A 27349-nucleotide genomic window follows, 5' to 3' on the forward strand; every position below is an offset into this window, starting at 1 on the left:
AAAGTTGGGGTGTCTAGGCGACGTTTCGACGAGGTCTCACTCGTCATCTTCAGGCTGGTGCTTTCGGCTTCTTGTTACTGGAACAGAGCAGGATCTCAGTGTTTGAGTTCCTATAAATACTGTAGAGGGGGTGTGGTGTATAGCCTCCAATGTTCTGGGCAGAGAGGAAGTTCCCAGGCTAGTGTGCCTTTTCTTCTTTTGTTCCTTAAGAAAAGGCACACTAGCCTGGGAACTTCCTCTCTGCCCAGAACATTGGAGGCTATACACCACACCCCCTCTACAGTATTTATAGGAACTCAAACACTGAGATCCTGCTCTGTTCCAGTAACAAGAAGCCGAAAGCACCAGCCTGAAGATGACGAGTGAGACCTCGTCGAAACGTCGCCTAGACACCCCAACTTTTACACGGGAAGACACCCGAGGACACCAAAACCTGCATTCCTGTACCCGTGAAAATCTACGAAAGCATATATATATATATATATATATATATATATATAAATGATAGAAGGAGTTAGGTTTTGAATTTATGTACAGTTGTGTAAGGCAGGAACCCTTCCACACACGGCGAATCAGAATTAAATAGAAGATGGACTCCTCACATATTAAGTATAGAAAGTGGGATGTCTCGCCACACACAATTAACAGCAACAGTAAATATACTTTTCGTCAGTTGGGTTAGAAATAGTACAAAAAAGGGACAAAGTGTAACTGCTTAAATGACCAATATGCTATATTCCCTCACTTCAAAATCTACTATTAAATGTATGGGTTGCCTCAAAGGAAAACATGTGGAAAGAAGAATGAGCTACACTTTTCCTGCTATTATCAATCAGCCATATGAGAACACAATGAATTCAGTTTGAAAGATGTGTACCATAAAAGGTTCTTGTGAAAACATATAAGAATACATAAAAGAAAAAAGAATCCAATACAGTATTTCATTTCTTTAACACAGTGCTAAGCACTCAACTATGCTGTTAGGACGGCCAATATTCAACACCCTTCTACTGCAAAAAATTTAAAAGCTCCAGTTTAAGTTGCATTTGTAATATAGAAGCAGAGTTATAGGTGAACTTAAATCAGGTTACTAAATATGTTATCTATATATCTATATCTATATATAGCTATTAAAAGCTAGTATTGGATTTCTGTATGTTATCAGATATTTGAAGAGGCTTTCAGAAAGGAGGTACAATCATTTATCTTGTCTAACTTATCTTTATTCTCCACTGAGGTAAATATAGTCATCCCTCATGCAAGTATTACTTGTTTGCACTAATGCACACATGGAATTCTATATTGGGGCAAATGTGTTTGGAATCAAGACTACAGTCCTAATCAGTTAATTCTGATGTGTGTGCAGAATTTCAATTGTGCACCAAGTTTGTTTTTAATATCACAACATGCATCCAATCAAACTGATGCTATTAAACCTAGGACTAAATTGGATTCTTGAGATACTAAACACATACAGTGGTGCCTCGCAACACGAAAAGAATCCGTTCCGCGAGTCTCTTCGAGTTTTTTCGTCTTGCGAAGCAAGCCCATTAGCGGCTTAGCGGCTTAGCGCTATTAGCGGCTTAGCGGCTTAGAAAAAGGGGGGGAAAGTCGGAAAAACTCGCAAGACATTTTCGTCTTGCGAAGCAAGCCCATAGGGAAATTCGTCTTGCGAAGCACCTCCAAAACGGAAAACCCTTTCGTCTAGCGGGTTTTTCGTCTTGCGAGGCATTCGTCTTGCGGGGCACCACTGTAATAGTATGGAGAAGCTGGGTTTGCATTAATTACTGAAAATTATGCTTATTTCAAGTGTTTGTTGGTTGTATCCAATGGTTATATGAACAGAAGGTAGCCAGATCTTTCTATTTCTCACGTGCACAAAATTCAGGTGATTGTCCCCTCTCACTGCCCAACCACAGACCTGTATTACACACACCCAAATGCTCCAGAAGCCCCCATCCTCTGGTGTGTGTCTTCAGGGGGTTCAGGAGGGCCATGGAGGCAAGGAAAAGAAGAACATCAGTTGTATAAGCTTCTTTTCACTCACCCAGCCACTGAATACAACCCTAAATATGCAAGTTTAATAATCTGGGTGGTAGGAAAAGGTCATGTTAAATTTTGAAGACTTTAAAACCCTTTAAGGAGGCATAATAGTCACAAGTCTTCCATAGGAACAACTTGCAATGCCTGATTTTACGTCAGTATGTTCCTTGATACTGTTGCTCTGAAAACTATTGATTGCCTAACACTGGAAAGTTTTTTTCAGTTAAAACCTGCTTCATCAGAGTTTGGCAATTGACACTAGATGATAGGTTAACCCAAGAATGTAGGCAAGCTGGGGAGAAAAATGCAGATACCGTACAAGCTCGAAGAGGTTTGGTTTCTATTTATTTCTCATGCAAATCTTGGGACAAGACACTTCTGCCTCCTTTTGATCACTTTCCATTTTGGATTGATTCTTTGAACTCAGCTATCTTCTGATGTGTCATAAACACTGGTCCTTTTTTATCTTTGTACTTGATACGGTTTCCTAATATTTACTTCATCTGACACCTTTGACTATATCTGCAATTTGTAATTTTACCACTGTTTGTTTCATTGTTCGTTCTGACAAAATAGTCAATTAAAAAATAATATAAAAAGAAAAGAAACTTCTGTTCTGACAGGCTCAGTACAAAAAAAAAATCATCCACCACTGTCACAATTAAGATAATTCCTCAGTGCTGTCATTAAAGATTCATGGAACATGCCAACAACATTGAAATCCATGCCACAAAACTTTATTCTGATTGTTTAGAAGAGAAGCATTGCATTTAATACAAGTTTTATTGCACAGCAACAAGCAAATAGAGCCAGAGATAAGAGCGCTGGACTAAGACCTGGGAGTTTGGGATTCTAATTTGTACTCAGCCATGAAGCTCACTAGGTCACTTGGTGCCAATCACTGTCTTGTGGCCTAATCTACACCACAGAGTCTTAGAGAGGATCAGATGGGGAAAGGGAGAACCAGACACACCACACTGAGCATGTGGACAAAAGGTGGAATATAAATGTAATACATACATAAATAAATGCAAGCAAAACATACAAAGAAGAGGATTATGAGGTAAAAAGCAAATAAATATGTGTGAGCTTTATATAAGCACCAACAACTGGGAAACACTTGCCTGCGAGCGCTCCAGTTGGAGAACAACCTTTACCAAAGGTGTCATGGGCTTTGAAGACACTTGAACTCAGGACACAAGGGAGAAATGTGTTAAGAGGAAGGCACACTTGGCAAATCCACACTGTGATCAACTCTCGCCCAGAAACCAATGTCCCCACTGTGGAAGGATGTGTGGATCCAGAATTGGCCTCCACAGTCACTTACGGACTCATTGTTAAACCGTGTTTATGGAAGGCAATCTTACTTGGCTACGAGTGATTGCCAAAAAAGAAAGAAAAAGAAGATTAGTATTATTGCATTAATAATACCTTGATTTTTTAAAAAAATTATCACAGGCAGCTTCTGCAAATTAATGTAGCTGCAATGATCTCAAATGATCTCTCACAACAATCAACCTAAATATTAAGATAATCCTTGGAGGATCACCTCTGAGCCCCCCACATTTGTTGAGGCAAGTGGGGTATGGAGGATGAATACAAGCATTTTAATTTGTAGCACCCCAGCTTGGGAAGATGCATCCTTAGGTGTGACTCCTTGGCTCTGAATCTGATGTACTTAAGAACCAGGTAAAATATTTTGTCCTTTGGGCTAAAGAGTTATTTGAAAATACTTAAATACTGCAATCCTAAATACATAGCTTATTATTAGTCTAGATTCAGCTAATGTGGTACACTAGCAGAAGCCAGTGCAAGGGCTCCTGGTAGCACAGTGGGGCGTCACCTCCTTCCTCTCCCTCCAATCTGCTCTGGAGGGTCAGGAGAACCTCCCCGCCCCCCACTGAGCAAGGCATGGCGGGGAAAGTGGGGAATTGTTCAGTCTGGAAAGTAGAAATGCTTGCTGATGAAACACTTAGAAGAGTGTGACATTGAATTTATCCCTAAATAATAATAATAATAATTGTGCTTATTTATTGCCTAATACAAAACATCTCTAGGTGATTTACATACACAATTAAAAACAACCATTAAGTTTATCAATAATACAACACTGCTCCCAAGGAAATATAACTGGGTATATACCAAACATTTAAATCTTGTGGAAAAAAGGACGGAAATTCTGTTTGCAAGTTGTCTTAGCATGGGAGCCACTAACCAAACAATTATTAAAAACAAAATAGGAGTATGGTAACTAAAAATTCAAACCAAATGTCCACATGTTAATTTAAAACCAAGAGCTATTATATGCTGTGGCTTTCGTAGCATGGGTTTTTCTAGCATGAACATTAACATGTGTAGGTCCCAAGCAATCAACAAGAAGAAAGTTAGGAGAAAGTTAATAGGTTTTTTGTTTTTGTTTTTTTTGAGTGAATTGTTTGGTTGTGTTTCTTTAGGTGATCTGAAAAGATAACCAGCTTGTGTAAATGCACTACAAACCAAATGTCTGTTTATTAGTGTCAGATCAATTTCAGGGGGCATGTTAAAATAGCACGGGGGTTCATTCATTTTCTAGTGAGATAAAATTACTTTCAAAGGAATTAAGTTTGGATGCTGGAAGGATTCCAGTGGCAATTAGGTATTTATAGCCAGCACTACTGTATGTTGCATATTCCTGATGAAACCAGAACACAACAGTGTGCCCCTCTATTTGATAGCATAATGTCAGGTTAGCTACTCCTTGAATAAAAGTGCAATCTTACGTATGCTTATTTGGATGTAAGTTCTATGAAGAAAGACTGCTTTTTTTAATATAAAAATGACAGATGGAATTACTAGGCACTGGCAGAAGCAAAGGGGGCCAAGATGCCTCCTATTACATCAGTCACTCGGCCACAGAACAGGTAACTTTATAAATTAACTTATTAAAAAGACTGTAAAACATCACATGTAATACAATTATCTATACCTATAGTTGTGATTTTTTTTCCTTTGGAGGGGGGCGCAGGTCAGGGAGTCCCTTCTAATTACTGGATTCAGCAAGGGTTAAACTCTAAAGCAGTTTGTGGACTTTCCTTTATTGGAGGTTTTTAAGCAAAGGTTGGATGGCCATCTCACATAGATGCTTCAGTTGAGATTCCTGCAATGCAGGGGGTTGAACTAGATGATGCTAGTTTTTTTGGTTAGTTAATGGCCCCTATGTATGAGTTGTTAAGGTAACAAAGGAAATGGCTTTGTGTCAGAGAGAAAATGGATGGGCTCCCTCCCTCACCTGGCAGGTAGTGAGAAGGATAATAGCTGGAGTGGTGTGTGAGAGCTGAGCTAGAAGGCAGCAGAAGCGTGAGATTGGGAGACATGCTTGATTTCTGGGAGAAGCAAGACCTTCTGGGGTATTAATGCTGTGAGCCCTTCCATTATAGGCTCAAGTGTAAATAAACCATATATAATAAAGACACCACAGTCTCTGCTGTCCCTTATTCCACGGAAACTAGACCCTGGGTAAACTCCTGGAACCCTTGGAATCTCGCACTGCTCAGAGAATGGGGTGGTGTGCGATACTATAACTAAATTGCATGGAGAGGTATGTCCCTGCTCTTCAATAAAGGTGAGACCACTACATACTATCTTCCCATTTACACAGCCAGTTTTATAATGGAAGCTTATGTAAGTCTTATGGCACTCAAAAACAAGAAAGATATATGAGCTTGACTTGGAAGAATGACTCACTGAGCACTCTTGTATCATCAGTGAAGAGATGTTAACCAAAAAATGTCAGTAACCCACAACAGAAATAACAAAACATAGCAGATACTTCCAAAACACAACCACTTTGTTTTAACATGTTTTCCTTTCTCTTCCTGTTTAGTTTGGAAACTCTTCATTGTGATGGTTTTGTTGTTTGACACTTCTTGTGTTTTATCACATTATATAAAAGACATTGAGGAAATTCTGTCGCTTCATATTACTGAACTTCAAGTGTACAGAATACCAAATATAAGACAGCAAGTAAAAGAGCCTAATTGTCTCTTCTACTGTGCTGGACTCAGCTAACATCTAGCTGTGAGGATAAAGAAAAGCAGAGAACATTTACTGAAGATGCTGCCTCTACATCATTTGTCTATAGCACGGATGGGGAATCTATAGCCCTCCAGATGTCACTGAACTACAGTTCCCTTCATCCCTGACCATAGGCTGTGCTGGCTGGAGCTGATGGGTGCTGAAGTCCAAGAACACCCGGAAAGCTACAGTTCCCCATCCCTGGTCTACAGCTTAGCCATCTCCATGTGACTCATTTTTGGTGTCTTTTTGGGTGTATGGGTGACAAAAGAGATACTATTGCAAATGATTTTTTTTTTTTTTTTTTGCCTATCTGCCATACCTCAGCCATATTTTCTCCCTGAATGTCACTTGGAGAGGATTCTGCTTGGCTCACTTAGATGAGTCTGCTATCAAGCTAAAACTCATAATACCAATAATAATAATACTAATACTAATGATAACAAAATCTTGTAGAAAACACTGTGTTAACACTGAATGTGAAATGCAAGCAAAGCTAAGATAAAGCATAGTGTGGGTGTTGAGAATATATTTAACAGAAGCTAGAGATCAGTCTTGGAATACGCTAAGTAAAAACAAGAGGATGGAACTTGCTAATCAAAGGATATGATTTTTAATGGCTTCCATCCCATTGGCTAGCCAATACATGGTGATATGATTCCATTTTCACATTATATTCAAAAAGTGCATTTATGCTTCTTGCGCTGCTTGTGACCTGTATGGATACTGTTGATTTGGGATATAACACAAGAAAGAAGTTGATGGTGGTTTGGGCATAATTTTTAGCAATGCAAGCCATTTATTTTTAAGGCTGTGAATATGTGTTCAAACCACTTCAACCATACTCCTAAAATGGCTTAACATAGCTTCATCCCAATTCAATATTCCAGCTTGTCATTAGGGACTTATTTAGCAGATGTGACAAGGCCCTTTGTGGGTTGTGGTTACTGAGGGGAAAACACAGTTCTGTCCTGTAAATGTTACAAGGCTGAGCTTGGCTCTGACATTAAAAACTGTTTACAAGGACCTCGTTCCAAATGAAACCCTGCTGACAGGGGTGTCACTTAGGGAGATGAGGGAGGCCCCCAGTCAGGGCTGGCTCAAGACATTTTGACACCTCAGGCAAATCACAAAATGGCACCAACCTGCTAGGGAATTCGAGTTTGAGTGAAGATCTATACCAGGAACAAGCTGGGAATCAAGAGCTACATAGGGAACAAAGTGGGGAATCAAATCAACCTCACCTGATGGTTGAAGTGCGAATCGAAGGAGGAGAAAGGGGTCTGCTCTGAATCACACCAGGAGAGTGCAGAGCCCAGGAGACCTCAGAGAGCAGCCCATGCCTTTTCCTCCCTAGGGGTGGGAGGAGACCAGCAGTGTCACCTATAGAGGCAACACTGAAGAGGTTGTTGCTAAGGAGGAGGCAGATGTGGCCTCCACAGAGTGTGCCACAACCGTCACTGCAACTGTGGCAGTAAGCAGCAATGACCAATGCATTGCTTAGAGGCTGGCTCTGCTGCCCCTGTGGATCCTGCCATCTGAGACGGTTGCCACACCTTGCCTAGTATGTGGGCCAGCCCTGTTCCCCAGTACCTTTTGCTGTCTATGCAAAGAAGAAACTCAGTCGCATTCCGTGTGCAGAATCGGACCATGCTGGCAACAGACTTGGCAACCGTTCACACTCCATTTTTCACGTTGGGTTGTCCACTCACTTCTTGTCTGCCTTCAGTGCCTTGTGAAGAGCAAAGGTATGCTTTTAATATATTTCCCTTCACCAAGAAAGGTTAGGACATGCATATAAGGATAGGAAACCACTTTTCTCCTTCAGCTTTCAACAGTTCAATTCTATGCAAAACTTCTTTTTAGCAGGTCCCACTGATTTCTGTTAGGCTTATTCTCAGGTAAGACTGCGGTCTAGATGATTTGCTGATCTTTAAAGTATCCCAGCACCGAGTTCAACCAGAGTCCATCTATCTATTCAACCACGAAGCTCACTGGGTGACCTTGAGGAATTTCCTGGACATATCTGGAATATTGCATTAGGAAGCAGTGTCTGGGCAAAAATTCCTATAAAATGTTCAGGACAATCCAGATGTATGGCAACCTATGTTGGCAGTGTCATTTTTGGGACCTTCCTTTAAAATAGCTCAAAAACTTCATTTGGGGGGCCAAAACTAAAAAAAGCTCAACAACTTTGGGGGGTGTGTGTGTGAAACCCTAGTTCAACAACTTTGAAATATAGCAACCAACCTTCCACACCCTAACCTGCCTCAGTGGTTTGTTGTGAGGATAAAATGGAGAGGCGGAGTAGGAGCCACGTTCAGCTTCTTGGAGGAAAGGAGAGATATAAAATTACAGTAATAAAAATGCCCTTTGTCGTTTACGGGCAACAAGAATGAAAGTTACTTTTAATATAAGGAAATTATATGACTGATATTTTGATGGAATACTTTTCTCTTTTTGAGGCGCGGGGGGGGGGAGGGTCGGCAACCACCACCGATCTTGCCCCGCGCGAAACGGCGCCCCCTGTTCCTCGTGACCCTCGAGCAACATCCCCTCCGCCAAGCGAGCTGGGCGCGGCAAGCCTGGGCCACGCCTGTCCTCTTCTGGCCCGCTTCGAGCTGGTATGGGAGGAATGTGCCCCTCTCTGCCTGTTGCTCCCTCCCTCAGCAACTGCTGCCCCTTCACGGCTGGCGGTCGCGGCCCGTCCTCCCGCCTCTTTCTCCCGCGCCTCCTCCCTCCAGGCCGCCTTTCTTCCCCCTCCTTTGGCGCGTCCCTTCCCCGCCCACCCGGCAGGGAAAGACCCTGGCGGCTCCCTCTCCGCCGCCTGCAGTCAGGAGCCTCGTCCAAAGCTGAGAGGCTGCTGCTGCTGCTGCCGCCTCCGTTGAGGGCTGAAAGTCCTTTCCAGCTTCCTGGGCATCTTGGCTTTCTGCTTTGGGCTTCCAGAAGAGGCTCGCTGCAGGGTCGGCTCGCGAAGAGCACCGTCGTGGCAAGAGGCTTGGCGAGCGGGGCAGGTATGACGATGGCCCGGGCTTCGTTCCAAGGGCGTGTTGCTCTTTGGAGCACCTGAAAGGCGAGGTTAGCGGTTCCTCCTGCGTGGAATCCCCAAAGCGACACCTGGCAGGGAGGGAAGCCCCGCTGAGCCGAAAGGGATTTCGCTTCGGATTAAACCCGTTGGCACTGGCACACCTTCTGGGGCTGCGTTTGTGTGGATGGTCTCTCTGTGTTGATACTAACGATGAACGAGTTCTTGATTATGTTGGAGCCAATGGTGAAACGGATATACACTTGATCTTGATCGGGAAGCAATATTTAATAAAAGGGTGGTGGAGGTGGGGGTGGGGGTTTCCAGATCTTCGGGGGGATACCATGAAATTGCACATCAGCAAATGATGCTGCAGTCCCATCCATGCACACTTTCTTCTGTGTGTCATCGAATTCTAGTCAATATGCCCAGGAGCAAACTGTTAATTTAAAAGCTCCCTCCACCCTCCAGCAAATTAATAGGGACGTTTCAAAGACCCATCAAAGTTCCGCTTCATGGCAGTGCTAGAGTTTGCCCAAATGAGTGGCGGCTCTAAGCTAGACATCAATCCTTTATGTTCAGCGGATGCTGCTGGACAGCATTCTAGGAACGGAGAGCATCGCTCTGTGACTCCTAAGAGGGCGATGGTGAGGAGAGTGAACAGGAATTTAAAAGTTTGTACTTAGACTGCAGCAGGGGGAAGCCTGGGAGCTGTATATATTGCGTGTGCTCCTAAGTAGGGTTTATGCATAAGAGAGAGACACTAATTTTTATCAATAGCTACATTTTGCGCAGTTGACAGCCAAAAAGCCTTGATTTAAGCGTCTACTGTGCAACTTTGTCCTTGCAAGCGATTTTGCTGCTCTGGAATAGCCAGCTTTTAAATGCAGAACCAGCCGCAGAACTAGCCATGTCTTTCCTTTTTGGAAAACTGACACTAATTTTATCCAGATTGCTGCTTCTAGCACTGACAAGCTGTGTGTTGGAATCACAAAAGTCTCTTGACTAAGGTTACTTATTTGGTTTTCAGCCTCGGAAGCCTTGTTTAAATAAATGAAATGAGCTCAGGAGAAAGAGATGGAGAAGCTGAAAGAGGGGGAGAAAACCCTAAAGAGCGGTTACACTTAAATAAAAATGACAAAGGGATTTTGATTAGTCTGTAATAGAGAGTAAATGTGAGGCTGTGTATCCCCTTAGAGCCTTTGGCTGGAATGAGTTGTGGTTTCTGCAAGTTCAAAGAACACTAAGCAGAATGAATAATATGAATTGTTAAAGCCAATTTCCATCTATTTATGTCTTCTTGCAAGGTCATTTTTATAAGCTTCGTGCTTAGGTACCGATACTTGGTTATACAGTATGGTGTTCCAAAAGTTGAAGAAGTCCTCAAAATGGGTCCAGTTGTGCCATGTTTTATATATGTCTCCTATATTTTATTCTATGTAATAGAGCTGATAATAAAGATCTACAAATGAGTAGATAATGTACAAATGAGCATTTGGATCGTAAATAATTCAACAACTACCCAGCTGTATGTTACTTCCCGTGGATGCAGGCAGAAGAATTTAGAAAAGAAAGTTACTTCGTAACCTATGAAGGATGCTCCTTAGAGACTTCATCACAGGTCTTCTTACATTGCAAAGTGTAAGGAGATTAGCGCTGACAGCACTAACCTTAAGAACGTAATGAAGCCGTCACCAGAAACAGAGAAATAACAGTTTCTTTGCCAACAGCAACTCTTTCTCTTCTTGCAGTGGTTTCAGACTTTTTCAGGGATCTACTAATGGAAATTCATCTTCCTTTGGGACTCACCTGTCAACTGCATACTGAGAGTTTGGTTGCAATTTCCATGCCTTCCCCCGTCAGCCACTGTAGCATATGCTTATAACTGGACACTGATGACCCATGCACAAAGTTCCTGTGGCTTTTGAGCCACTGTTTTGGAAACTCACCACTCTTATTATACTTGGAACATAAGTTGTTGGGGAGGGAGGGAAGTAACTGAAATTTATTGAAGGCTTTTAAGATCCAGGAATTCCCTGCAAATAACCTTGTAAACTATAAAAAGTACACCTTCTGGTACAGACTTCAGTGTTTAATACTTCCTCTCTGAAACATGCCATGAATTTAGCAGTACTATATGCATAAGCCTGTCAAAAGGGTGGTTGTCTGGTGACAGGTACCCTTCTACTGATTCCTTAAAATAACTGTGTGTGCTAAAATGTGTCTTCGTGCATAGGTTACGTATATGTACCGTAACTGAGTAGAATTCTGGTGCTTACAACCCATAATCTTCTTGCCACCTATTTGGTGTGCTTTTGAGGTTGTTTTGCAGTGTAGGCATCAAAGATAATTTGCAGAAATAATAATTTAGCCTCGCTTGCACATAACGCTAAGCCAAACCAAGAGCAAGCAAGTGGGTACCTAGAAGCTTGTAGCCACTTTGCTCCTCTTCTGGCCTTGTTGCTACCATGCTATACAGAGCTGAGTCGTGTTTGGACAAGTATTATATGTGAACCTGGTTTGTCTCCTTCAACTGCAAGTGGCAATCCAAGAACAAACCTTGGTTAAAGTCCATACTATCACAAGCCCAAGTTTACACATAACCAAGCCAAACCTTGGCTTAGGTCTGGGTGGGTAGTGCAGTGACCACAGGACTAGAGGAGGAGTGTAGAAACTGTGATTTTCACTCTGGTTACCAGCATACTTGTTTGTTCTTGCTGAGTCATAGGTCGGCTTAGAATTATGAATACTCTGGACCATTGTATAGCCTCAGTACTTTTATGAGAGTGGGCTGTAATATGGAATGTAAATTTTGGTTCATTTAAGGAATTAACTAGGAGGCTGGCTTCTAAGGAAGGGTTGGAACACAGTAACTTGGAAACTCAAGTATTAGGTAGGTAAAGGGACCATTAGGTCCAGTCGTGGCCAACTCTGGGGTTACGACGCTCATCTTGCTTTATTGGCTGACGGAGCCGGCGTACAGCTTCCGGGTCATGTGGCCAGCATGACTAAGCCGCTTCTGGTGAACCAGAGCAGTGCACGGAAACACCGTTTACCTTCCTGCCAGAGCGGTACCTATTTATCTACTTGCACTTTGATGTGCTTTCAAACTGCTAGCTTGGCAGGAGCAGGGACCGAGCAACGTGAGCTCACCCCGTCACGGGGATTCACACCGCCAACCTTCTGATCGGCAAGTCCTACGCTCTTGTGGTTTAACCCACAGCGCCACCCACATGCCTTCAAGTATTAGGTACCCTAATATAAAAAGAGAATCAGGTATAGTTAGGCTACTGGAGTGGCTATAAAGAACACAACACCTTTATGCCATCTTCCAAGGGCAAACCTAGGTAAAGTATTTTGTGTATTGAGCTCTTTTTTGACAAGCAAATTTATATAATATAATAGAGAAATTCCCCAAAGATCTTGGAATAGGGTAGCACCATAACCAATTACAGTAGGCAGTATATAAATATAAATATTTATTTTTTAAGATGAAGGGATCCTAAGGTGGGTAGCTGCCATCCTATAACAATGTTACAGTAAGTTTCTGAAAAAATAAGATGGTGCTTTCATTGGGGGGGGGAATAGTCTGAAGTGTGCTAAGCATTTTTCAAAAAGATAAAATAAGAAGTGTAGCCCCCTAAAAGAAAACAACACAGCAAGCTAAGTGGAACAAGAAGCTGCCCTGGAGGAGAATACCATATTCTGGTAATAGTATACTCAAATGAAGTACAGTAGGAGTCTAAAAAATAAAAGTTTCAGCCTTCTAGGGAATTCATAAAGTCTATTATTGGATATGTCTAGATTTTTCTGCCCTCTGGTGGCAGCACCACAAGCATACTTGCATGTTTAAAAATATGAAAGGAAAGTTAAAAGGAAGAAAAGCAGTATTTATTTACTTTAGTTCTTAGTCAACTCAGCCTTCAGGAGGGGTCAAAACCAGTAAGAATAGGCTGAAAAGCAAATATAAGAGACACTGTCAAATTTATAATCTAGTTAAACATCTTAAATTAAACACTAACAGCCTGCTCCCAGTTTACCTCTAATGTATTCCCAATCTGCCTTAAGTAGAAGTCTTGTAATGTTTCCAGATGATGAACTGCAAAGGAGAATAAGTTCCATGATTACTTTTTAATAATAAACTACTAAATATTTACTAGCATGCAAAACTTTCAATACCATTCATGTGGGGCTGATCCAGAAGCTTCACCATCAAAATCAAAATGCCCACAACTGGGCAGGAATACATGTGTGGTCCCTTTTAAGAAGCTGTGCATTCCTCTACTTATGGTGACCACTGCCAAAAGAGAGGAAAGGCATGACAAAAAAAAAAGAGCAGGTGCAGATTTGCATATAATATGCTCATGCAAATTGATATGTACAGATTGAAATTTAGAAATAATGACTGAAAATTAAGCGGAAATATGGGGGAAGACAGTGGGGAAGGCTATGTCCAGATGAGCTCAGTCTGTTGTCAAGGTATCAAATGTTGATGGCCATCTTCAAGGCCGACAGTCTCTCTTCTTATGGTTCTTTATTTTTAAACCAGGCTTAGGCTGGACAGCCCTTCATATAGAGGATGCCATGAAAAAGAGGACTATCCTCCTGGCAGCCCTCCAAACAGAGGACTATGTACGGTGGAATGGGGCATATAATCACTCTACCTGCAAACCAGAGTCAAGTGAGTGGCAAGGTGAGCTCTGGCCCCATTGCCATGGCAGCACAAAGTCTAGGAGGTTCAGCAAGAAGCTAAAGAACTCTCCAAAAGATTGTGCTTGTTTGATATGGCAAGTGTGGGTGTGAGCCAAAGAAAGACACTGCTCAGGGCTTTGCTTCTGGGAGACAAGGCTGAGCAGGAGGAGGAGGAAGATCTGGATGCTTTTTCCTTCCATTCTTGGGGCCAAACGAAGGAGAACTCAGGAGGGCCAAAGAGGGAGGCAGGAGCTACAGCTAGAGCAGCTGAGGAACACTAAGAGTCTCCATTAAATCACATGTACCAAACAGCCAGAAGCTAATTGCAAGTTACCTTTCTGAGTTTGCTGTAAGCAGGGAATATATATTTAACAGACCGCAACGCAATACAAGAAGCTGGTGTGGTCTTTGTGGCAGTGTCAGGGCTGGTTTCAAAGAGTTGCAACACTCAGCCTGTTTTACTATAAAAACCTTCTAAGGGAAAATAAACCATTAACAACCCCAATCAAATAGTATCACCCTCATTAGGAAGAACTTGGGGGTAGTTCAGAAGTTTGAAACTGTTCTGTATGGTGCAGACCTAGCTGCTCTTCCAGCTGGATGGAGCACCCAATGCTGCAGGGGACCTTTACTTTTTTTACCTTTAAGTTCCTGCTGCTGCTTCTGGAGTAATTTGTGTGAGGATTAGAGCCAGTGCAGAACAGTGGTTGGAGCATTGGACTAGGGACTGGTATAAAGGTAAAGGGACCCCTGACCATTAGGTCCAGTCGTGACCGACTCTGGGGTTGCAGCACTCATTTTGCTTTATTAGCCGAGGGAGCCGGCGTACAGCTTCCGGGTCATGTGGCCAGCAGGACTAAGCTGCTTCTGGTGAACCAGAGCAGCACACGGAAACACTGTTTACCTTCCCGCTGGAGCGGTACCTATTTATCTACTTGCACTTTGACGTGCTTTCGAACTGCTAGGTTGGCAGGAGCAGGGACCGAGCAGTGGGAGCTCACCCCATCACGGGGATTTGAACCGCCGACCTTCTGATCAGCAAGTCCTAGGCTCTGTGGTTTAACCCACAGCGCTACCCACGTCCCACAGGGACTGGTATACCATAGTTCAAATCCCCACTCCTTTCCATGTCATTTTCTGCAGATAATAATAATAATAATAATAATAATAATAATAATAATAATAATAATAATTTATTATTTATACCCCACCCATCTGGCTGGGCTTCCCCAACCACTCTGGGCGGCTTCCAAAAGAATATTAAAATACTGTGATACATCAAACATTAAAAGCTTCCCTAAACAGGGCTGCCTTCAGATGTCTTCTAAAAGTCTGGTAGTTGTTGTTCTCTTTGACATCTGGTGGGAGGGCGTTCCACAGGGAGGGTGCCACTACCGAGAAGGCCCTCTGCCTGGTTCTCTGTAACTTGGCTTCTCGCAGTGAGGGAACCGCCAGAAGGCCCTCGGTGCTGGACCTCAGTGCTTAAGGCAAGGTTATAGGCAGGGGTTCTGACTTGGGGCCCAGGTTATGGGTGCCCAGTGACGCCTGCGACATCAGCAATGCTTCTGAGGCCTCATGGGGTCTCAGAGGTCACATCTGAAGCCTCGCAAGACCTCCAACGCAATTGGAAGGGCCTCCAACGTGGTCTGGGAGGTCGCGACAGTGCTATGATGCAACTTCTGGTAGAAACCGGAAGTTGTATCGGAGTCCTGCATTGTGGGTGCCCTGGCACCCAGAGCCCCCTAGACCTGGTGCCTGTGGATAGAGGCATTTTTCTTTGCCCACAACTTCCTCCTTGCTGACATTGTTGGAAGTGGAGTCTTTAGTAGGGCATGGAGAGAAGGCGGGAAGGGATCTGCTGTTTGTTAAAATGATCTCCTGCCCTGCCTAATATTTAAACACCACTCACCGGACTGGGGGGAGGGAAGCTGAGTTGCTTCACAACTGACTGCTGTGTCCTTGCTACAAGAGATCTACCTGCAGAGGCCTGTCTTGTCATGTGGATTACCATCAAATAAAGACATGTGTACACCCCGATTCACATAGCAAGATCCTTAGGCTTGCTGCACTAACAGATATGTTTTGAAGAAGGGATTTTGCCAACTGCTGTAGCTACACAAACCATTTCTGGATTGTATTGCTATTCCAGGAAAATAGTCCAGGTAATTTAAAAGCCATAAAATTAAACTATCATCAAACCCACATTTCAATAATAGCTACTATCTTCCTTATTCTTTCTTTTAGAACTTGAGCCACATCTTTTGCATCTTTTTCACCTTTTCTTTAGCCTTTAATTCTGAAAACAATTATTATTTTTAAAAAACCTTTAATGTAGACTTCAGCCCTTTTTGAACTCTGGTATATATAATAACAAGAAAAGAGAGCTCTTTATCCTGATCTGCACTTTAATTACAATATTGAACCATAGAGTCTAACCAGATGCATGTCCTTAAATGCCTAACTCTTAAAGTATAATTAGAGGTACTGCCATTTCCACACATGTCTGAGGCTTCCATAGTGGTGAATGTATAAAGTGGGAGAGGAAAGCAAGCTCCATTCTCCAAATGGCAGAAGTCACTGCATTTGTTAATATTGTAATGCATCAAATTCAACCTGTAAAAAGTCATGTTTGTTCCATTTACACAGTTCACTGGCATTCAGCAGGCGTGGGCATGATTTACTCTAAGTTATTAAGAATGCTACTTGACTTCAGGATACCTTGGGTTTTCTCCTTCCTTAACTTACTTGGAATGCCTGGGTCAGGCTTGCAAATAATTATTCACCTGATCACTAGTGATAAGAATGGTACTTAGATGCCCAGTCAGGGAAGTTGTTCTTTTTTAAAACATTGATTTTTCTTTTACATCACAAATTACTAGTGCTCCAAGTTCAAATGAAACAGTGAAGATATACGGTAAATACCCCATTTAAGTTGACAACTCTAGGCACTACCAATAGTAAATATTAGTATGTCCTCTAGGCCCAGTTATCCTTTCATGCCACCACTTTATGTACTAACCACTGTACTGTAGCATACTTTATTACAAAACAACCCATCTTTCATTTATATCTTTAGATGTTCTTAGTCCACCTATGGGAAACACCATTCAGCTCTCTGTAGGCCCACAAAGTGCCAGGGAACCCTGTCCACTTTCCCCTACTGCCCAGATGACTAGCCATTACTGTTCCCATCCTGATAGGCAATGTGGCAACAACTATTTTAGCTACGTTGGGATTGCTGGGGATTGCACATTAAAGCTTGTGTTCTCCAGCACTGCCAATGCAGCTGGGGAGGGGACAGATTAAAGTGTGGGTGGGCGGGACAGAAGGTTGAAAGAAGATGCTGGTGTCCCATCCCCCCCCCCATTAAGTCCTTCCCCACCGACTGTCAAGCAGCTCCACGTGCCTGTCAAAGTACTGCATATGGCCCTCAGAGGCCCACCTCTGTTCTAGTCCATGAAAATACCTTGGTATTCATCTATTCATTAAAAAAATATATCCTGCCCTTCCCCATAAAACAGTTGTGGGATGGGTTACAGCAGATAAAATTAAAAGCAATATTGGCCGGTGCTGCTCAGTTAAAGGCCTAGTGGAAAAGAAATGCTTTTGACCTCACACCTGAAAGTAATTAATGTTGGTGTGATGTAACAAGGAAGTAAGGAAGGGTCTTCATGAGTGTGTGTCTATAAAGGGAGGAGATAATAGGATTCCACAAGATTCCTAAGCAAAGCAGCCTAGCATAGAAAAAGGAAAGGAAATAAAATGAGGGAAGTTAGGCAAGGAAGGCATGGCATCAAGGAGTCATTGCTTGAAAATCATGCCAGATGGAAGTGAAGGTTATTAACAGGGGTATTTATTCCTGTGAGAAGCAATTCCCATCCCCTTCCCATACAGATCAAGCATGTCATTGATCCCTAGAAGTTAAGATAACTGTGACAGATCTTCCAAGTAATATCTCATCTAGTTTGGCCTTTAGGTAGATAGAAATGCAGTGTGGAGCTGCATAGATGTCCCTAATCTGTCATTTTCAGGCAACATGCAAAGGGTTGTTTTTTGTGTGTCTGGGAGCAGGGCTGGAATTTAAGCTGTGTAGGAACTTAACGATTTATCATAGTTTCAAAGTCGAGTGGTTAAAAGCAGAGTGAACAGAAAGAAAAATATTTTCATGAATCTTCTTGGCTTTTCATAGCCAAATTAATGACAATATTGTTAAATGTTTCTATAATCAAATACAGGACACAATTGCAAAGATCTATAAATAGAGAAAGATAATGATTGTGGTCTGAGTACCTTGTCCTACCTATTCAGTTTATTGTCTTTCTAAGAGTGCTGTTGCTATTTTTAAATATCTTAACCATGCTACAAAAATAGTATAATACTTATGTCATCCTTTAAATGGAAACATCTCTGACGCTACAACATTTAAACAAACACTTCTTGTGTTTTGTTTTTAACAGAAAACCAAGAGACATAATGGACCGTGCTCTTCTGTTACTGCTGTTTTCCACTCCTGTCTGGAGCCTCGTGAATGGAATAGATGCAGAACAAGATTTCAGCTGGCAGTTAAGAAAAGTACCACAGATAGTGAAAGAAAAAACTTTCCTCCTCGACGCTCCTAAATTTGAAGCAAATGCCAAATTGGAGCTAAGTGGAGTGTGTGGGATTGAATGCCAAAGGACTCTCCCGGTGCCACGCCTGTCAGACTTGAAGGAGCTCCTCTCCTACGAGACTGTCTTTGAGAACGGCACACGGACCCTGACTGAGGTGAATGTATTGGGAGCGGATCTTGACCCAGTGGCAAACACCACCGCCAAGGTGCGCTCCAGGAGAAAGAGGCAGGTCTACGGCACTGACAGCAGGTTCAGCATTTCTGACACGCGCTTCTTGACCAACTTCCCTTTCAACACCGCTGTAAAGATCTCCACGGGCTGCAGCGGCATCCTTATTTCACCAAAGCATGTCCTCACTGCTGCTCACTGTGTGCACGACGGCACCGATTACATCAAAGGCAGCAAGAAGCTGAGGGTGGGGTTGCTGAGGCTGAAATCCAAAGGGGACGGCAAGAGACGCAGGGGAGCCAAGAGGAGCAAGAGGGGAGTGTCAGAGGTCAAGGACCACCACACTGATGCCAAACAGCTGGAACAAGGTCCCAGCAAGAGAGCTGGCAGGAAACAAAAGGCATCTGGGTTGAATGAGAGGAAATCTGAGCGTAAGCCTTCCTTCCAGTGGACCAGAGTTAAAAGCACACAGATCCCCAAAGGCTGGCTGAGGGGCATAACTGGAGATGTTGCAGTGGATTACGACTACGCAGTCCTGGAACTCAAGCGTCCTCACAAGAAGAAATACATGGAGCTGGGCATTAGTCCAGCTAGCAAAACAATGCCTGGAAGCATGATCCACTTTTCCGGATACGACGCTGACCGATCTGGCCAACTGGTCTATCGGTTTTGCAGTGTATCTGAGGAATCCAGCGATCTCTTTTACCAGTATTGTGATGCTGAGTCTGGCTCTACTGGATCGGGGATCTACCTTCGCCTTAAAGAGCCCAACAAGAAGAAGTGGAAGCGCAAAATTATTGCCATTTATTCTGGTCACCAGTGGGTGGATGTCAATGGGGAAGAGCAGGATTACAATGTGGCCGTTCGAATTACTCCTGCCAAATATGCCCAGATTTGCCTCTGGATACATGGGAACAATGACAATTGTGCACAGGGCTAATGGCAGCCGATGCAAGATCAGCTCTAGTATCTGACAGTGCTATGGAGTGAAGAACCTGCAAAAATAAATGCTGAACGTACAATGACCTGCATCTGACTTTATTTGAACTTGAAACCAGCATTTTTCTGATATGCTGAAAACATTTACACAGCATTTGGCAGAATTTCTTTTCGACTGAGTTGTTTAAGTTGACCGTAGATATGACGTGCACTTAAAGCCCCATATTGTATTACTGTATTTATTGTTTTTAAATTGTGGTAAATTCGAGTCATTCATATTATGGAACAGAAACTAATGGCTCTTTCCGTTTGCTTGCATTTTTAAGGAGAAGTGTCTTCTCTTTTAACTGGTACTATTAAACTATGTGATTGTTTTGTTTTCAACTTATTTACCTGTCTCAGGGTTCTGCTCCAGTATGTTTTCTATTCTTCCTGTTACACAGGTTGCATATCCATTATTGTACAGTATCTGCAGGAGAATCCAATTGTGAAACACTGGGATAAGACAAGAAACAAAGCTCTCCCATAACCCTTATTACTGTAGACAATACCTCGTCACATTGAAATGCCTCTGCCAAGTTGGCCTAGTTTAGATCATATGCAAAACCCACAAATTCCTTTTCCTTGAATTCTAAAATAGCAAAGTGGAACTTAATGAATGTAGCATGTCTTCTGTTTGTGGGGGAAAAGGAACCATATGAGTACAATTTAATGCCTGTAAGTTCAGTTTTAGAAGATATGCAAAAGTGAGATTATTAGATGTGTATTTGTTTTAACCTGTCACTATTTTGAACAAATCAGTGCCTTAAAAATATAACCATCAGCATCAAGTGATGTTACTTTTGACAAGAGGCAACAATGACAACTACTAATTCAAGTTTGGAAACAATGGTTAAAAAGAGCTAAACACACCAAAGATGAATAAAGTTGTCTTAAAAAATGGGATTATAGGCCCAAGAGGCCATATGCACTTGAGAGTGAGGGCAGCCCCCATTCACCTTACTAGAGAGTAGGGCAGCTCTCTTTTCTTCAATACAAAACTCTGGCCCATTCATTGAAGTGAATGGGGAAGCCTTTACAACAAGGCCAAAACACATAGTTGAGATGACTATTGAATTGGGACTATCCAACAGACTATCTTTTCCTCAGATGGCTTTGTGGGTTGGGTAGTTGTGTTAATTCTCAGCATCAAGAATTACAAAAAGCGGATAATTGTTTGCTGAGTCATGTTTCAACCTTTTGGAAAATGTAGGTTAAATTCTTATGTAAATACATTAGGTGACTTATTATATAGCAATAAACCAACTGGGTTCATGTTCATTTCTGAACCTCGACTTTTACTAGAAAAGTATTTAACATGAGCTTAAGTATTGCAAATTTACACATTTCAGTAGCTTTTAAAAAATTATATCAGCTGAGCTTCCTGCTTCAAATGTACTAGTGTATGTGAAAGTTCTTTGTGACAAAGCTGGTTGTCAGGATGCTGTTTAATATGTAACATTAAGATGCATACTCCAGGCCCATATAAGCTTGGTTTTTATTAGCATTACAGTAATTCAGTTTTTAACTTGTACTGTATTGATCAATTTTTTTCCCCACCAGTGTGGAAGAACAAAGATTTTTTAAAAAAATAAATGACTATTAAAATATATATTGATGGCCAAAATTTTTACAAATCATCTCTATATTGTGTGAATGAGATATTATTAAAACACCATTTGTGTATATAATTATTTGGGGATATTAAATTTGGCATTGACTTGCAAATCCACTTTTTAAAATCATTTCTATTATTGAAAAGTGCATTTGAAAGCATCCCAGACAAAATTAAAATCTGTTATCAAAGTTCACAGCATTTGCGTGGCGAGTTCCCGCCCCCACCAGGGTAAATAAAGACACGAGACACGTAATTTAAGGTTAATTGGGCGAATTAGGCCACAACTTTATTGAATTCAGGAATGAGAGGCATTGGCTTAGGCATTGGTCCTAACGACTATCCGGCTCCAGCCCGATTGCTGGAGACACGGGGAAGGGATAACCTTATATCGGGGGAGTCTCCTGCCGAGGCACGTCGACTAGGAGCTCCCCCGGGTCACCGCTCTGGGGCGTGCCTTTGGCCCACGTGAGGGCGAGCCGGCGAAAAGAGGGCGAGCCCCCTCCGCGCCGGCCCTAAATAGGGCAAGCCACGTCCCCCAGCCAGCCAGCTGATTGGCTGGCTGGGGGGGCAGGCCCGACGGGGATTCCCTTGCTCTCGCGGGGGCTGGAACCAGCCCCCGCTCACGTGGGGTGGGCGTGAAGCCCGCAACCCCACCTCCTGGGGCAGGCCCGGAAGTGGCTTTATATGGAAACATTTTAAATTATTTTAAATTAATTTCCCCTGCAGTGTTAGGCACTCATTCTTAAAGCTGCAGAGCACACAAAGTGGAAGTTTTAACCTGGCCACCTGGTGAGAAATGGAGTACCTGACTCACAGTTCTATTATATTCTAGAAACAACCATTAAAATATTTTTTTGGGGGGGTGGATTCATGAGGGTAGCAGGGAGGAATTTATCGCACATTTTATATGTTTTTTTAAAAGCCCTGATTTCTTTTCTTGCAACACACACAAGCTATCCACATTAGTTGGGTTCACATAATGAAAACAGGAGGGAGAAGAAAACTGCAGAGTAGGGCAAATTGCTGGTAAGATACAAATAAACCTTTAGGCCCCGGGACAGATGGATGGGACCCTCCAAGACACAACAATTCTTTTTGACTGATATTGTCTGTGTGGTGCATATTGTTGACTGCCTGAGAATGGGAGATTGACATAAAAGTATCCAAGACTCTCTAGAAGGATGTGTGTGACAGGAAACAGTGCGGCCTTGACATTTGGGGCAGTGTGGGGGTTAAAAAATTGCTAGCCATTTCACTTTGTAGTTTCCCTAATGGACCAGCCACCACTGAGCCAGGGATATGGAAGACCTGAGCCCCTGGAGAGTTGTTGCCAGTTAGATAATAATGAGCCAAAGTGGATAAATAGTTTGATCTAGTGGAAGCTATCCTTCTATCCCAGTAAAAATCCAGAAAAAACACACTGAAAGCCTACATAACATTTCTGATTAGCAACTCAATGCTTTTAATAATTAGTTCTGTGCCAAAAGCAAATTGCCGCTGAGGTTATTAGGAATTGATGCATTACTGACTATGGAGCCATGTTTTCGTCCTGGGCCTCTGTCTACCCTATATTCAGACATCTATTTGAAAGTACAAATCGGTCTCCCACTTTTATCACTGCTTAATTTAAAGACTTATTTCCTGCATAATCTAATGCAAAAGACAAACTTTCCATTTTAAATATTCAACGATAATAACTTGCTGCAGCACAGCCAACTGTGTATATCAGGATTAAAGGCCAAGTGACGCAAGCTTTCAACATGCAGACAGGCTGAAATCACCGATGCTGCATGATAATATGTGGCGACGTGGAAGCATTATCTGTATCCTGCACTAAGATAAAGTTCTATTTCCCATACAAGTTTCCTACAAATGCTGGATAAAGTGCAGATAAAGTGCAGAAGGGAAAATGTGAGCTTCCAACTAGGTCAACACAATTCTGCCAACTCGTTTCACCATCATGGATTACTCAGGAGCGGCCCTTCAGATCCCTTTGTCTGGCCCTCAGGACTCTCTCTAGGCCAGGGGTCAGCAAACTTTTTCAGCAGGGGACTGCTCCACTCTCCCTCAGACTTTGTGGGGGGCCGGACTATATTTTTTTGGGGGGGGGGGGAGAGGGAATGAATGAATTCCTTTGCCCCACAAATAACCCAGAGATGCATTTTAAATAAAAGGACACATTCTACTCATGTAAAAACACGCTGATTCCCGGACCGTCTGCGGGCCAGATTTAGAAGGCAATTGGGCCAGATCCAGCCCCCGGGCCTTAGTTTGCCTACCCATGCTCTATGCCATACTCCCTCACCTGTCCTGCTTGAGTGTTTTTGCCTGAGTGGGAGATCTCTGATAGCGTATCTTGCTTGCTTGAAGGATGGAGATTTGAGGTGGTGGTGCATAAATTAGCCTATTACACCAATGTAAAATTCACACACAGGTCCCACTGTCTGCCTTCCCATTATGCCCAAATCTCACTATAGACGCCACAGATTCAGATATCCAAACAACTCAAGTTTTCCCACTTCCATACCTCCTTACTTGTTTGTAACTACATTGGTTGGCAGCAGCCATTTCCAGGCAGAAACTACGCAGGGAGAGAAGGGAAAGGGGAAGGGGAGAGAGATCAGACAAATCAGGGAGCAGGAGAGATCTCAACAAATCAGTTTTGCCTTTTTCTCCCTTTTTCTGGTTGGCTGCAGCCATTTCAGGAAGAAATCATAGAGCTGTGATTCTCAAACCTTTCTCTCTGGGCCACACTTTCAGAATAAAAAATATGCTTGTGCCCTGGGAAACAAAAAAGAAACAACTCGTAGCAGTGCTGGATTTATAACAAAGAACACAACTGCTTTATAATGGGGCACCCAGAAAGTATAAAACAATGCAGCCACATAAGAACATGAATTGTTCCCAAAATATAATTATAAATGAGCCTCTACGTATATTTACAAACTCAGTGACAGGTGTGAGCTTGTTTTTGTCAGGTAAGCTCATTAATATTAGGTCTAATTTGAGAGAAACAAAACAACTCATCAATGAAAAGAAGCCTTTCCCTTTTCTTATCTTTCTTCTTTGTCAAGAGTTAAAAATACTGTACTGTATACAGGTTTACACAGTGTTACTGAAGGCAACTGCATTAGTTTACCGTAGATGAGACTGATGCTTTAGGCTTGAAATATATTCTTTTTTGTGTAGTGGTGGAATGGGGTATGGACACAGACCGCACAGTCTGAAGGTGCCATTCTCTTACTGGTAGATATGCATTTATCCATAGACAAATTTCATTATTATGGTCTAGAGCCTTAACCAGAACATTAAGACTGTCTTAATTCCCTTGAATTAACTGGCAAGGAATTATATTAATCCAAACATGTACTGTAAATATAAAAATGCATGTTTAAATACTGTAGATTCAAATAAGAATCTATTTTGCCAGGATTTTGTGTCCATTTTAGGCACATTTTTATTGTACATTTTTAATTTTGCACTGAAAGTTTGGTGCGTGTGTGTGTGTGTGTGTGTGTGTGTGAGAAAGTTTGTGTGTGTGTTTATAGGAAATAGTTTTGATCCAATTATGCATTGGCGGGAGGAAGTTCAGATGCTGGATTTCTGCCTGTCATGCAGCTGTTAAATACAGAGTGAAAAGAATGGCAGCCCTCTGACACTAACTAGCCTTTACCTCGCCTGATCCCTTCGAGCTTGCTGCTTTTGGCAGCAAAAAACTAGAGATTTAATGGAACTATAAGGGCATTGATTAAGCATTTTGTATGGGGAAATAGCAGTACACAGAGAGTCTACTCTGACCTCATAAATGCTTAAAAGGGGTGGCTTTAAACTGGCTAGTTTATTTTTTCTAGATTTACATAAATCTTGTGAAAACTTCTGTACAGAACACGCTTGCCAAAGGCAGCTCTAGATTACTCACCGAAGCCTACTCCACATCTGGATCTGGTTTCTGAGGAGAGGAGTGATTAAAAAAAGAAAGAAACTTTGGCATAAATAATAAAAGAAACTAAACAGGTTCCAGAACAGGCATTAAATGGCTACCCTTCATTTCTATATACCAATAAAATGCCTCAGACTTCAAACCTTTACACTGCTAGGCCCATTGTGCTGTTACTAAACTGTTACTAAAAACATACAGCAGAAAGGAAGAGAACCTCCAATACGACAATAGTTGCATTTCAGAACACACCATTTATTATGTTGGAGCCACCTTTTGCAGGCATAAGCAGCTCCTTCATAAACTGGAAGGAGAACTCATGAGAAACCATTTGTTTCTACCAACAGAGGCTTGGTTCTCAATGGGAAGCCACATTGTCAGGCCTGCCTCCTGTACAGTTGAGGTTGGGTGCAACAGAGACAGGTAGGGTAGTCTGTATCAACAAGAGGTCTCCGAAGCCCTGCTTGGATATCCTAAATGCCTTGTGCAAAGGTGAAGAGTGAAGACAAGCATGCTAGCTCTACCTTCCTTCTTCCCTTATTGCTGTTCCCTTAACCCTCCACAGATTGGTGGCACAACTTCTGCAGTGGGGAGCTTTTTGTAATTGTGTAGGCTCCTTGTGCAATTTAGACCCTTTCAGTGTCCACGTTCTGAAGCCTAAACAAGTGCAGACAGGAAGTCACTTCCCAGATGGATGCAGTAACCAGGCCACTTCCCAATTGTTTATTGCTCCTCTTGCTGCAACCTTCAGGTAGGGACATGTCCTGGAGCTATCTCACCCCCAGTGCCAAGCAACTTTGCTTCACTTCCAGCTATGCCTTCTGTATGTGAAGCATGGCAAAGATATGGACTGGCTCTGAGCAGCTTACAGATCCCACAAATCTCTTAAATTTTAACATATTTCTTTCACCCATTGTGCAATACTGAGATTTAGTTGGCTACCCTGCCCTGAAGGTCTCATACGAAAGAATCTCAGGGTTGTATGTGCAGAGGTGAAATGACTGCACGCCACTGAGGGAACCGTCACATGCCCCCTAAATCCACCTCTGATTGTATGGTTATGGTGACTGTTCCCTAGTTTCATTCTCTGGTTAGTCCAGTCAAATAAATCCCAGTCTTGTTAAAGCATCATTTTTTTGCACAAAAGGGAAGAAAGGATGGAACTTGCAAGCCCACAAGGCTCTCCCTGTCACCAAACCATGGTTCGGTAATCTCGGAAAGCATTACATCTGTACCAAGTCAGTGAAAGCAACTCAGATGGCAGCAGATTGAAGTACTCACCCCAAAGTGGAAAAGCCAGCCTTTAATTTTAACATACAAGGTGGAGACAACATTGTAGGCACGTGACAAGTGGCTAAGTCTAAGTGGGCCCTGCGTCTGCCCCTCTAACCACATCAGTTATAGGCTGCTTTGGACTGAAAATGACATGGCTTTCTAACAGCTGGGTGCAGCCATGTACTTTGCTTGTGTCAAGACCACAGTGGACAGCTCTTCTTAGCAGCTGCAAGCTGGCAAGGCGACATCTGCAGAACCCAGGGCCAAATTCATTTTGGAGTCTGCTTTTGGGGCTATATTTGGAGGCTAACTTTTCTGCTAGAGTCTGGAACCATCCATGGACATCCTGAGAGACAATGTAATTTCAAAAAGAATATGTTAAGTGATACAACTGAAGAACACATGCATAATTCAGAAAGCAAGGATCTGTTGATAGTTTTATAGCAGCGCAATCCTTTTCCTATGATCTGAACCCTATATAGATTCAGAAAGTACTTTCAAGGAATATGCCTCAGTAATTTAAGCTTTGTTCATAAACAATGCTATTTACCACCCCCTATTTATTTCTTAAAAATAGATAGTATGGTTGGCACTCGCCTAAAGGGTAAATTTCTGCTGCAGTCGTCGGATATCTGTAAGTTTCATAACCCACAGCCTCCCAGAATACCAGGGAGACGATAAGACTACACAGTGCTGGAGAAGATGTTCAGAAGCAATTATGTCAACTTCCCATCTCATCTCAATGTCCTACAGTGAGACCTGGGCTTTGACAGGATTACTGCTTTCTCTGCTGGAAAATCCCCAGAGCAGTGCCGATCCAAGACATTTTGGCACCACCAGGGGAGAAGAGGTGAGTGAAAACTGACATCAGGAACAAGGTGAGGAATAAAGATGGGATCTGCTGCCCCTGAGGATCCTGTAGCCTGAGGCTGTTTGCTTCACCTTGCCTC

The 27349-nt window shown here is 42.5% G+C and overlaps 1 protein-coding gene and 1 long non-coding RNA gene across 5 annotated transcripts in view; one reads left to right on the top strand and one right to left on the bottom strand.

Annotated features, from left to right (window-relative positions):
• Window positions 1-21181, top strand: part of PRSS35 (serine protease 35) — a 162278-nt gene extending 141097 nt beyond the window's left edge. For 3 of the 4 annotated variants that reach the window (XM_081857283.1, XM_081857284.1, XM_081857281.1), the window contains one exon: window positions 18271-21181. In XM_081857283.1, the coding sequence (XP_081713409.1) occupies window positions 18287-19531 (1245 nt within the window). In that variant the 5' untranslated portion in view covers window positions 18271-18286 and the 3' untranslated portion in view covers window positions 19532-21181. Of the gene's footprint in view, window positions 1-8478; window positions 9111-18270 lie in introns of those variants that run through there. The other variant, XM_081857282.1, reaches the window with a different exon arrangement.
• Window positions 12629-20002, bottom strand: LOC309339383. Its single transcript, XR_014155274.1, has 3 exons — window positions 19924-20002; window positions 13162-13220; window positions 12629-13074 (listed from the first exon to the last, which is right to left on the bottom strand). It is a non-coding gene; the product is annotated as an uncharacterized lncRNA (long non-coding RNA).
• Window positions 21182-27349: the final 6168 nt, after the last annotated feature.

The sequence above is a fragment of the Podarcis erhardii genome (assembly GCF_964252035.2).
Source record: "Podarcis erhardii genome assembly, chromosome: 3".
Taxonomy (NCBI): Eukaryota; Metazoa; Chordata; class Lepidosauria; order Squamata; family Lacertidae; genus Podarcis; species Podarcis erhardii.